We start from the raw sequence: 12,374 nt of genomic DNA, 5'->3' as shown, positions 1-12,374 counted from the left end.
ATCACAGTTGGTGGGAAGAGCCAGTGAGAGGATTCTGTAGTTTTCATGGCCTGAGAGGTTTGAAAGGAGTCTGTCTGCTCTGTTCAGACTGGCTTTGTGAGATACATAGTTTGTATGTGTGTCTGGGGAGGGGAGGGTGTGAACTGGGATGATTTTGCTTTTGGGGAGGAGCAGGCCCTGCTGGGCTGGAGAAATTAGTTCAGTCGGGTTGTCAGCACATGGATGGGCAGGTGTAGATATTGGGAGTAATTAGAGGAAGGTGGAGAAAGGTGGGCAGGATTTGTGCAGGGAGAAGCAGTGACAGGTAGCGTTGGAGCCATGAGAGTAATCAGGTCTCAGGAACTGAGTTCCTGCAGGAGGGTCAAGGGATGAGGCTGATGTGATGGCTCCAAAAGGATGTCTCCAGTCTTCCACTGAGCCTGACTGTGGTGATGGTCGCATTAATGGAATGAGGGCTCCCGGGCAGAACTGTGTGGAGTCGTCATCGTGTGTCATGTAGAAGGGTGTGAAGCACGGAGAGCTCTCTCATGCCCTGCCTTGGTTGACCAGAGGAGCCAGTGGGGCTATCCAGGATGAGAGACCCCCTGAGACGGATGGGAAACATGTTACAGACTGTTAACTGTCTCCCAGAGAGAACTACCATCTCTGACCTCTGAGCCTGGGTTTGTGGTTTGTTTCTCTCACACACTTCCTCTCTCTGACTCTCTGTTTCTGTGACTGCAGCACCTTCTCTCCAGAAAAACCTGAGTCATTCCTGCCTCCTCTCTGCCTCTTGTCCCACAGCCATTAGCTCTTCTCGATTCTGTTTCCATGCTTTGTGCAAAGCACTAGCAGGAAGCAGTTAATGCTTGTTTATCCATCATCGTTGGTTGACCTTGATTGTTGCCGCCTTTTGTTTCTTTATTTATTTATTTATTTATTTATTTATTTATTTATTTATTTTTTTATTTTTTCGCCTTTTGTTTCTTGTTAGTTGTTCTGTGAACATACTTGCTTAAGTGTCTGCTTGATTTCCTGGGTGCAATTCTTTCCCTTGTTTTTCATTGTGATAAGAGCACTCAACATGAGATTTACCCTCTTTACAGATTCTGTGTCAGGACTGTATGTTTTGCTGTAGGCACCTAGTTGTATGTGATTCTCTAGAACTGTCTATCTTGCAGAACTACAACTTACTCCTAGCAGTGGAATATCTTGGTTATGTGGTCATTCTCGCTTTAAGTTTTTAGGATCTGTCAAACCCCTTTCCAAAGGGGAGCTGGTTCTGCCCCATGACCTCGACACAATTCCCTCTCCATGGGGTCCAAGCAAAGACCAGATCCTTGAGTATGACGTAGGGACCAATCAAGTGTAATTCTAAAGTCACCCTCTGAGAGGGTTGACCCTCCTCTCTGGAATAACTCTCAAGTCTATATTGGTGGGTTGCATCCCAGTTCTGATCCTAGCTTCATGATATGTTCAGAAACGGACATAAATCCTCCTTAAATGATTTTTTAGAAAGATTTTATTTTTTAAATTATGAGATATACACAGAGAGAGGCAGAGATGTAAGCAGAGGGAGAAACAGGCTCCCTGTGGAGAACCTGAAATGAGTATAGCTCCCAGGCCCAGGATCACAACCTGAGCCAAAGGCAGACGTTAATGACTAAGCCAGTCAGGCATCACTCTCCTTTTTATTCTTTCTTTTTATATTAGTTTTAATTTAATTTAATTTTAATTTTAATTTTTGTATTTTTTATTGGAGTTCAATTTGCTAACATATACTATAACACCCAGTGCTCATCCCATCAAGTCCTTCTTAAATTCTTAACTACATATTGTACTTACTAACTTGCATGGAAACTAGAGACATACTGTCTACCCATGAAGACAAAAGGACCCATGACTCACCCAGTGCTTGGGAGGAACAACACGCCCACATTCCAGAAGATTCTTGCACAAAACCATCCAATATGGCTTTATTTGTAACCACCAACACGGATTTCATGAAATTCTTTTCTTTCCTTTTTTTTTCTGGGTTTCCATTAGACACACATTCCTAAGTAATACATGATGTCTTTTTTACCTTTGGTGAGTGGAATAATCATAAACACATGGTTTTTCACCTACATTTTCACTATCATGTTTGAACATAAATGGACATGAGCATTTGCAATTTTTTCAGTGTGTTTTTATGACATAGTGTATATGGTATTGTATATCCTACATAGAATACATAATTTCTACTTTTCCTCTTTTATAGTTTGTGCATGTAATCTAAAAATGATTTTTGGTCAATATGCATAACTCATGTGAATGTTCTTGTGATGGATCCTGGTGCATATGCACACATTTTCTCTAAAGTTTATATTTAAAGATCACTGCTGTGTGTCTCAGTGTAACTAGAATAGTATAATCCCCTCTCTCAGTTTCATGTAACTTGCATCCTACAAGAAATGCATTAGGTGTGTGTGCTCACGCCCCCTTCCATGAATGATATTACACTTTTCTGTTTACACCGTATCTGGATGTGATGGAGCTTCACGTGTGATTTACTGATCCTGTGGCACAAGTGGAAGTAGAAAGAATCATCCCACGTAAGATGCAGGGAATCCCTGATGTACTTTGGGGCTACCAGTGTGGCATTAAAGTGTCCTATGTTGGCTTGTATTTGCACATCACTCCCCATCAGGGACCTCACAGTGGCTCCTTGTGGTTGCCAATGAAGGGAGGCGATGCACCAGAGATACTGGCCAGTGCCAAGAATCAGTGTTTTGTACAGTGGGTTTCTCAGAGGCAGTACAACCCTGTCATCTGGTGGAAGTGAAGGATAGTGGATGCATAGAGGGTGTTGGAGCATTTTGTGGATTTTTAATGCCAATTTGTGAATCATTAAAACAACCTGCATTATCTGACCTACAGAGATGGAGACCCCTTTGTGTACCTCAAGGTGTGTAGTGATTAGAAGTGGAGAAAAATGTGTTACCTGAAATTGTCCCAAAGCATACAGTGTATGGAGATGTGGACTAAAATCTGCCATATGGGTATAAGCTGGACTCACTGAAATGGGGAAAGACAAGAGCCAGTAAAGACAACTCAGCAATGGTAGAGAAGGTGCGTCCAGTTTAATGACAGAAGGGTGCATCCATTGCCCCTACACATGAGCCATGACTCCTCCACTTCACAATGACCTGCTGACAGTTTACACAGCACATGCCCTACATGCTCCTCTAGAACCTTCTGGGCACAGGAGATGTATTTCCCAGGCTCTGCGATTTTGATTGTTGCGTTGTTCACTCTTGTGTTTACCTGCTGGCTGCATCTTGGGTTCTTCTCTGACTGTACCAGGACTCAAAGAGGAGAATCCCGAGGACCACCAGCATCACAGTAGCCATGCCCATTCGGATGAGATTCTCCACTGTGTAATCCTTGGGGTCAGAGGCTAAGGATGAGGACAGAAAGATCACAGAAGTCAGGGCAGACTCAAATCATTTGGGATCTTGGATGTCCACCCAGGGTACCTGCCTCCCCTTGACAGGACTTCACCCTCCACACCGCCCTAAAACTGAGTTTTCTGCTAGTTACCACTGCTGGGATCTGACTTGGTTTGTGATGAGTTGATGTTGTCAGATGCTTCTGAGAATCATAAAACCATGAGGAAAAATGAGGTCCTGATGAGACTCAAATTTGTCCCCTGATTGAGTGTTCTTGTACCTTCCTGCATTTCTCATGATATAACTTTATAGACTGTAATGAACCCTTTCTCTGCTATAGAAATATGCCTCTGTTCTCATTGGATTCTTTCAGTCTCCCAGTGTTTTGTGAATTCAGACTTTGCTTCTGAGTCCCTTTGGACTCTTCCTGCATCCCTTAGCTCAGAATTTAGTGGTACAATCATCTCTCAGTACAGAAGTATTTGGGCTCTTCTATTCTCTGTGTTCATTCTGAGCATGAAAGCTACTTCCTTTTGATAGGAGACCTTGTATTTTTCAACACTTTAGGATCCAGTGTCCATGGATAAGGGGTTGGTCTTAAACATACAGGAAATAAATAGGTATATATGAATGTATTGAGAGAAAGAGAATTCAATGCATACATCGTAAATGTGTTAGTTATTTGACATATCATAGGTAGGAAGGAGGCAGGTCTGTTCTGAACAATGTCAGAGTGAAGGTTGCTTTTGGAGAAGACATTTAAGTTGATTCCTGAATTGGAGAAGGAGGCTGAGGGGAGTAACATGAAGACCCAGACTAGCTGCATTACAGGCTGCAGGAAGAGCAGGTTCCTAGGAAGATCTAAACATGCTTTTCAGTATGGAATGAAGTCACATCTGTGGGTACAGGAGTATCCAGAGGAAAATAGGAAACTGGGATATATGAGCCTGCTGCAATGGAGACAGGCCAGATGTGACAGGATAGATGAGGGAACTCCATTATCATCTTCATCAGCATCACCATCACCACTGTCACCATCACCACCATCACCATCATCACCACCACCACCAGATCATCATCCTCACCATCATTATCATCACCACCACCATCATTATTATCATCATTGTCCTCTTCCTCATCTCTTTTTCTCTGTCACTCACGAAGAACTCTGAAAACTGCTATAAGATTTCAAGGAAGAACACAAGTCACTTGATTTTTATCTTCAAAGACAACCTCTCTCACCTCCAATCCTTAAGGAACAGAGAAAATCGGCATTGTTATAAAAGTGATGAGCACAAACTTAGGTAATCCCACAAACAAATTTAACCCATTTTCAGATAAAAAACAAAAAGATAAAAGAGTATATATGAATTCTAATTATAAATCTCCATGTGAAAATTCAAAATAAGCTTATATATTCAGAAAGTATGAATAAAGTATAGACATTATTCATTGGGTTAATATCCAAATGTTTGATACCAAGAAGTCTTTTAAATGTATCTCACTAGGGCTACAAATTTCTTTCTTTCTTTCTTTCTTTCTTTCTTTCTTTCTTTCTTTCTTTCTTTCTTTCTTTCTTTCTTTCTTTCTCTTAAAATGTTCTAGTAGCCACATTGACAAAGTAAAAAGAAACAGGTGAATTAATCTTAATATATCTTTGATTCGACCCAATACACCCCAAACATCATTTTAACATGCAATCAATACAAAACATACTAAGAGAAATTCTGCACACATCCCTCCTCCCCCCCCAAGTCTTTACACTCCAGAGTGTGTCTTGCATTTACAATGTGGCTCAGCTCGGACTGGCTCAGTAGCAGCCTGAGGACAGGGTAGCTCTGGGCTGTCCTGGGAGAGGGGCTCACTAACATCCCCAGGAGGCAGTGGGCGGCCAACCCGAAACTAGAATCAATCTTTCTCAGCCCCAAAAAGTGGCTCCCGGGGATCCCCATCATCTTCTCACGGACTTGTTCAAAGAGGTGGGAAGGAAATGTGGTGGCGTGTGAGACTACCTGTGGGGCCACCTGGCTGAGCGGACCTGCTCCCTCAGCCCCTCCCCGCCCCTCTGGGTTCCAGGGAAGCAGGGGCCGCCCCAGATACTGGGGAAGCTTCTGGCAAATACCAGCTGAGTCACAGCTTCTGCGTGTCTGTGAGAGCCCTGGCTGCCCCAGTTCTCCAGAGAGAGGAATGTCTCCCACCTGTGACCCCAGACACCTTGCTCTGATTGGCTTTCATTTTCCTTGGTTCCTTCATCACCTTGCCCTTCCCTCCCTCTCTTACTCCTCTCCCTCCTCTCCTCTGGAGATAGTGAGCAAGGGCCCAATGACAAGGGGACGCACTAGTGCTGGGTGGCTAGAGCCTCTGGAGCCGCCCTTGGAGGGAGCTAAGGAGGATGCCACCAGCACCTAGTGGAGCCTTTGCTGGGGGCTGGGAGTCAGCTTTTCCTCCCTTGGCCATGGAAGCCCAGAGCACCGGGCAGGCGGGCTTCCACCCAGCTACCCAGAGGTGTGAGAGCCCAGCTTCCTTTGAGTTGCTGGCATTGTTTTGGTTGGGTACATACACATTTTACTTGTTTAATTTTATACCCGATGTGGGGGCTCAAGGACAGGTCCTGATGATAGAAATCCAATGACTGGATGAGCCTTCAAGAGGCAGGCAGAGCTGACCTACCGTGGTTCCTATGCCAGGCTGGGCCCTGGTGCCCAAAGTGGGGCAGTGGCTACAAATTTAAAAGAATAAGTCAGGAAATGTACAAGCCCAGAAAAAATTCCATTCCTAATTTGTATTAAGAAGAGCATATTTTTTTCCTAATAAAATCTGAACATAACAGAAAAATGGACTGAAATAGGTCAGTATTGCTATATACATAAAAATACAGAGTTTAAAAATGAGTTTAACTTAAAATAATTAAGTAATTTGGGTATCACTTTAGATGTTTTCTTAAAACAACACTTAGCTTTGTGTTAACATCTTGTCATTATTATATATATTTTTTGCCTTAAATAAGACTAGTGCATAATCTAGAAATAAACAGGTAAGTTTCAATGTTTTTGCAGTTGATATAATGATTATCAGTAAATTAAAGGAGATCAGTTGCAAAGCAATGGGAAGGTGGAGAATCAAAACTAAGTTAATAGAATAAAATGAATATAACTGGGGATCACTGGGTGGTTCAGCGGTTTAGCGTCTGCCTTTGGCTCAGAATGTGATCCTGGAATCCCGGGATCAAGTCCCACATTGGGCTCCTTGTATGGAGCCTGCTTTTCCCTCTGCCTGTGTCTCTGCCTCTCTCTCTCCCTCTCTCTGTGTCTCTCATGAATAAATAAATAAAATATTTTTTAAAAAAGAATATAACTAAATATCACTGTATTAGAACAGATTATTAGAACTTAACTGTTTTTTTTTAGAAAGTATAAAGAAATAAAAAATCATACTTATAAGTCAAGTAGTTGAACAATTTTAAGCTTTGAGAGTAGACAATTTCATGAGTGAAACTTCAGAGCATATCTGCATCCTTTATGAACCATATTTGTAAGCATGTTTTATGAAAAACTTTATTTTAAAAAATATTTTATTTATTTATTTATAGAGACACAGCTAGAGAGAGAGAGGCAGAGACACAAGCAGAGGGAGAAGCAGGCTCCATGCGGGGAGCCCCACATGGGACTCGATCCCAGGTCTTCAGGATCCCCCCGGGGCTGAAGGCAGCACTAAACCACTGAGCCACTGGGACTGCCAGAAAAACACTTTATAATCACAAATTATTCTCTATAAAGAATATATGCATTTCATATAAACCCAATGAAATTGGAGATTTTAAAGTCCTAAATCCTCATAATGTAAATTTGTATTTTGCATCTGCAAGGCTCACCTCGAACGTTCTGAGAAGCAGTCAGGGTGGTTGACACTGGACAAGTTTCCACACACAATGCAGCGCAGACACGAATTGCACACAGACACACTGCACAGCATCCAAGGGGACTCCTGTGTGCTCTGTCTGTGTGAACCTACCTTTGATGTCAGGTGGGCACTGAGGGGCATGGAGGCCCCGAGGGGAGCACAGGGGGCTGTGGAGCGGTGCTCATAGGCAGGGAGGCATCTCTCTAGGAATGTGTCTGGTAAGGGCTCCACCTGCGCTCTCAGCAAACCCCACCTTGGTCTCAGCAGCTCCAGGCCTGATGTGAGAGGGCTCAGAGACCTCCTCAGGTGTGAGTGAGGGGCTCCATACTCAGGGTCTTTGGAAATTGGGAGGGAATGTGGACCATCATTACAACTGTCCCAGACTCTCCTCCTCCATCATCCCATATCCTGCCTGTGCTCTGAGTCAGGCCTGGACACCAAGTGCTGCAAAACTGCCCCTCTTCATCCTCAATCGCACACGTTCTCCAAAACCTCGCCTAGGAGTTGAGGTGTGCTGACAAGGGGCAGGTGGCTTTTAGAAAATTGCACGGTTTTGTACGGGATGAGGAGGAGCTGAGATGATCAATCAGTGGGCATTTCCTAATCTGTGCTGTCTCCATGCTACTGAGAATACTTCTTGTTCTGCTAAGACCCCCGCCTGAGGGACCAAATCATATGCATCTGCGTTTCCCTGGGCTTCTTTTTTTTTTAATTTTTATTTATTTATGATAGTCACACACACAGAGAGAGAGAGAGAGAGAGAGAGAGGCAGAGACACAGGCAGAGGGAGAAGCAGGCTCCATGCACCGGGAGCCCGACGTGGGATTTGATCCCGGGTCTCCAGGATCGCGCCCTGGGCCAAATGCAGGCGCCAAACCGCTGCGCCACCCAGGGATCCCTTCCCTGGGCTTCTTACCCCTTCCCAGGTCCTGGGAGAGGCCGGGCAGTGAAGGTGAGAAATGATCTTAGTGCAGGCCGCCCCCCTTTTCAGACTGGGAATGCCTTTCTCAGAAGTTCCACCTCCCAGGAGACAGAAGCACCTGCAGACTCTGCCCCATATGGTTGAACCTGCCCCTCCCTGGCGCATCTACCCCGCCCCTGCCCCTGGCTAGTAGCCAGTGCCCAGCATCTGAGCGAGAGACACTAGGAAATCATGGGGTGGGGGGTTTGCTCTGCCTTGTCACCTGTCTGATCTCATTTCCTCTCAGGGTCCTGGTGTTTAGGCCCCTGCCTCTCCCTCCTCAGCCCTGTGTAGATTGCTTAGATGTGGATTCCCAGGCGGGGCAGGCGTCCCATCTATTTCCACACTCTCTGCGTGGACCCTCCTCTGTGGAACCGCTGCTTGGGATCCCTTTATTGTATCCTGTCTCAGACTTTCCTGTAGACAGGGCACTGAGCTGACCTTTTCTGCTTAGAGAGGACAGGGACAACAGGGACTCCTCACCTAGGACCAGGGACCTGCCCCAAATCACTATCTCAGGGAGCACTGAGACACCCTCTCCTGGTGAGCACCCCTCCATACCTCATAATCCAAGGACAGGGAGGTGAGGAGGTAGGCTCCTGAGCTCCCCACTTCAGCCTGGCTGCTCTTCCCCCAGCTGGGGCCCCAGTCTATCCCTCTGCCATCCTCCTCCCCCGGCCTCAGAGCTCCTGGAGCCCTGTGGTGGCCTGCCATCCCTGCCTGACTCCCAGCCATCCTCTTGAGAGACTGGGAGAAATGATAACTCCCAGAACAGAAGCCCCTGTAACTCACCAGCTGGTGAGCTGGGTCCCGGGGAGTGTGGATGGGGGCTGAGTCTCTAGAGAATCCTGGGGTAAAGGACAGTACTGGTGGGGGGCTGGAGCTTCTCCTAGAGACCCTGTCTCTGCTCACACTCTTCTCCTTCATCTGCCCTGGCCCAGCCTAGAGCCCTGGAGACATGTGGACCCTAGGTGTCTCTGCTGGACTCTCAGCCCCCCTGAGACACAAGATTGTTTGAGTATCTGAGGGGGCATTAGATCCTCTGACGGGGCTCTCAAACTGACCAGGAGTAGTGTGTGCTCCTTCTGAGCAAAGGGACCCCTGTGGCACTCTGATGACAAGTGGTCTTGTGGATGGATTTTTGGGCTGACCTAGGAGTCTGCATCTTACCCAAATTTCTCCTATACTTGCCTCCTGAACCCCTGAAGATCTTCCGGCTGTCCACCCCGGAGAGGGTCAAATTGTGGACAGGGGTGCGAGAGCCCCTGTTGGCTTCTTTTGAGTTGAGGGATAGATCTCCCTTTGAATGACCTTCCTTCAGAGCCCCCTTTTCCCCAACCCAGCCCAGGTAACCATTGAGGAAAGACCTCTGAATAGATCAACAGGACATAGAGGGGAGAGGGTTGGGCTTCTCACCTGAGTCCAACAGCTCCAGGGGGTCACTGGAGAGTGACCACACTTGGAGGGTGTTGCTGTAATAACCATAGCATCTGAATGACCACTTGAGGCTGGGGTCCACGGGGCCCACAGGGAACAGGCCCTGGAACACCTCACTGGGGGTTCGCTGGGAGTCCTGAGTCCAGGACGGTTGGCCTTCTCCTTCCTTCATCAGGACAAACCTGTGGAATCCTGTCTGTAAACCACACTGGAGGGTCACATTCCCTCCTGAGGGCACGACAGGGCTGGGTAGGGCTGAGAGGTTGGGTTTGCCATGGAATCCTAGGAGAGGGGAGGGGCTGTGTTAAATGGGGCTCAGATCCCCCCACATGATCCCCAGGACTCGGCTGTGAGACGGCAACACTCTAAGAGCAGATCTTCTTCCTGAGGTCTGGGACCCTAAGTGGACTCTTACCTGTCACCACCAGCTCTAAGGGGTCACTGTAATGTGACTGGTCAGTGGCCCTTCTATAGTAGCAGCAATATCGTCCTGCATATTGCTGTCATGTACATGATGGAGAACTTGGCCTTGTCCTTGGGTTCCAGTGCAGGCTGTCTCTCCCAAGGCCATAGCTTTCCCTCTTTATGCAGGAGGTACTCCTGGGCCTTCAGGCTCCCCTGACACCAGATGGTCACAGGTGTCCCCCAGGGGATCACAGAACCTGGCTCAGTCCAGATGGTGGGTTTGGGGAGGATCCCTGGAAGGAAACAGAGACTGGGTCACAAGATCCTCCCCACACCCAATTCCCAACTCAGCACCAAACCCCCAGGTATCCCCCCTCTGTCAGCCCAGAGATGCTGATCTCCATGCCTCCTGCCTGGTTGGTGGTTCCTGTTCCCAGTGAGGAGGTGGGAATGGGACCCCTGGGGACAGACTCACCTGCTTGTACTCGGGTCCTGGAGCTCACACTCAGCCCTGGAAGAGAGGTTTGCCCTGAGTTCTGAGCAGAATCCCTTCTCATAAGCCTCCTGAGCCTGGGATCTTTGACAGACAAGGACCTGGCTGTGGGGTGGGTCCCTCCCAGACTAGGGGGTTCCCTCCTCTCCTCAGATCTCACCTAGACAGAGCATGGCCATCATGGTTAGGGTCATGGTGTCTTCTCTCTCTGGTTCAGCTGTGCAGATGGAGGAACCTCAGTGCCCACAGGACAGACAGACACACAGGGTGTGTCCCCTTGGGGACCAGTCTTCCTCATCATGGGGTTGTCACGTCAGCAACCATACAAGAAGGAAAACACCTTGTTCTCCGGGGCCTACCCTGGGTCTGAGGTCCATGATGGTGCAGCAAGTGGACTCTGACATGTCCTGTCCATGTGAGGAGACCTGCATATGTTCTTTCCTCCCAGAATCTCCTCCATAGGGTATCCTTCAACCTCAGCATATCCCTGGGGTCCTCACCATGGACGGGGTCCCCTGCCCCAGAGATGCTGCAGAAGACATGGGTTCCTGCTGTGCTGTGGCGCTCATGTCAGCACAGACACATTTGTGACATCTCTGCTTGTTCAGGTCAAGGTCACTGTGGCAAAAAGCCTAGAAGAGAAATATAGGAAAGGAAACACATCCTCTCTCCTGGCCCCAGAGCATGGTATTTCTTTCTATCACAGCCTGCATGGACTTCTCTATTTTCCTGGACTTTTCTATCACCTCCCATTCATGAGAATATGGCTGTGAATCCCTTTGAATCATCAATGTCCCATGTGATTGGGGGCAGAACTGTCCTCCCTGTTTTAAGTCCTACTTGTAAACTGTAGAGAGCAATGGGTATGTTAAAGTCCTGATTTGTTGGGAAAATTGATGTATATTAAAATATTTTGCCTGTGTTCTTCTCTAGGATTTTGATGGAATCTTGTCTCGCATTTAGATCTTTCATCCATTTTGAGTTTATCTTTGTGTATGGTGAAAGGGAGTGGTCTAGTTTCATTCTTCTGCATGTGGATGTCCAATTTTCCCAGCACCATTTATTGAAGAGACTGTCTTTCTTCCAATGGATAGTCTTTCCTCCTTTATCGAATATTAGTTGCCCATAAAGTTCAGGGTCCACTTCTGGATTCTCTATTCTGTTCCACTGATCTATGTGTCTGTTTTTGTGCCAGTACCACACTGTCTTGATGACCACAGCTTTGTAGTACAACCTGAAATCTGGCATTGTGATGCCCCCAGATATGGTTTTCTTTTTTAAAATTCCCCTGGCTATTCGGGGTCTTTTCTGATTCCACACAAATCTTAAAATAATTTGTTCTAACTCTCTGAAGAAAGTCCATGGTATTTTGATAGGGATTGCATTAAACGTGTATATTGCCCTGGGTAACATTGACATTTTCACAATATTAATTCTGCCAATCCATGAGCATGGAATATTTTTCCATCTCTTTGTGTCTTCCTCAATTTCTTTCAGAAGTGTTCTATAGTTTTGAGGGTATAGATCCTTTACATCTTTGGTGAGGTTTATTCCTAGGTATCTTATGCTTTTGGGTGCAATTGTAAATGGGATTGACTCCTTAATTTCTCTTTCTTCTGTCTCATTGTTAGTGTATAGAAATGCCACTGACTTCTGGGCATTGATTTTGTATCCTGCCACGCTACCGAATTGCTGTATGAGTTCTAGCAATCTTGGGGTGGAGACTTTTGGGTTTTCTATGTAGAGTAACACCCTTTTTGAACTCGGC

At 46.4% G+C, this 12,374-nt stretch overlaps 1 protein-coding gene across 1 annotated transcript; it reads right to left on the bottom strand.

Moving 5' to 3' along the window:
• Window positions 1-8,481: 8,481 nt before the first annotated feature.
• Window positions 8,482-11,149, bottom strand: LILRA5 (leukocyte immunoglobulin like receptor A5). Its single transcript, XM_049107633.1, is given in 5 exon segments — window positions 8,482-9,990; window positions 10,124-10,212; window positions 10,214-10,406; window positions 10,589-10,624; window positions 10,767-11,149. Coding segments are annotated over 5 exon segments (693 nt in total). The 5' UTR covers window positions 10,801-11,149; the 3' UTR covers window positions 8,482-9,649.
• Between the last annotated feature and the right edge of the window lie 1,225 nt (window positions 11,150-12,374).

Source organism: Canis lupus, chromosome 1, assembly GCF_003254725.2.
Source record: "Canis lupus dingo isolate Sandy chromosome 1, ASM325472v2, whole genome shotgun sequence".
Classification (NCBI taxonomy): domain Eukaryota; kingdom Metazoa; phylum Chordata; class Mammalia; order Carnivora; family Canidae; genus Canis; species Canis lupus.
Note: the sequence above shows the minus strand (reverse complement) of the source record. Positions and strands in the feature narration are given on the sequence as shown.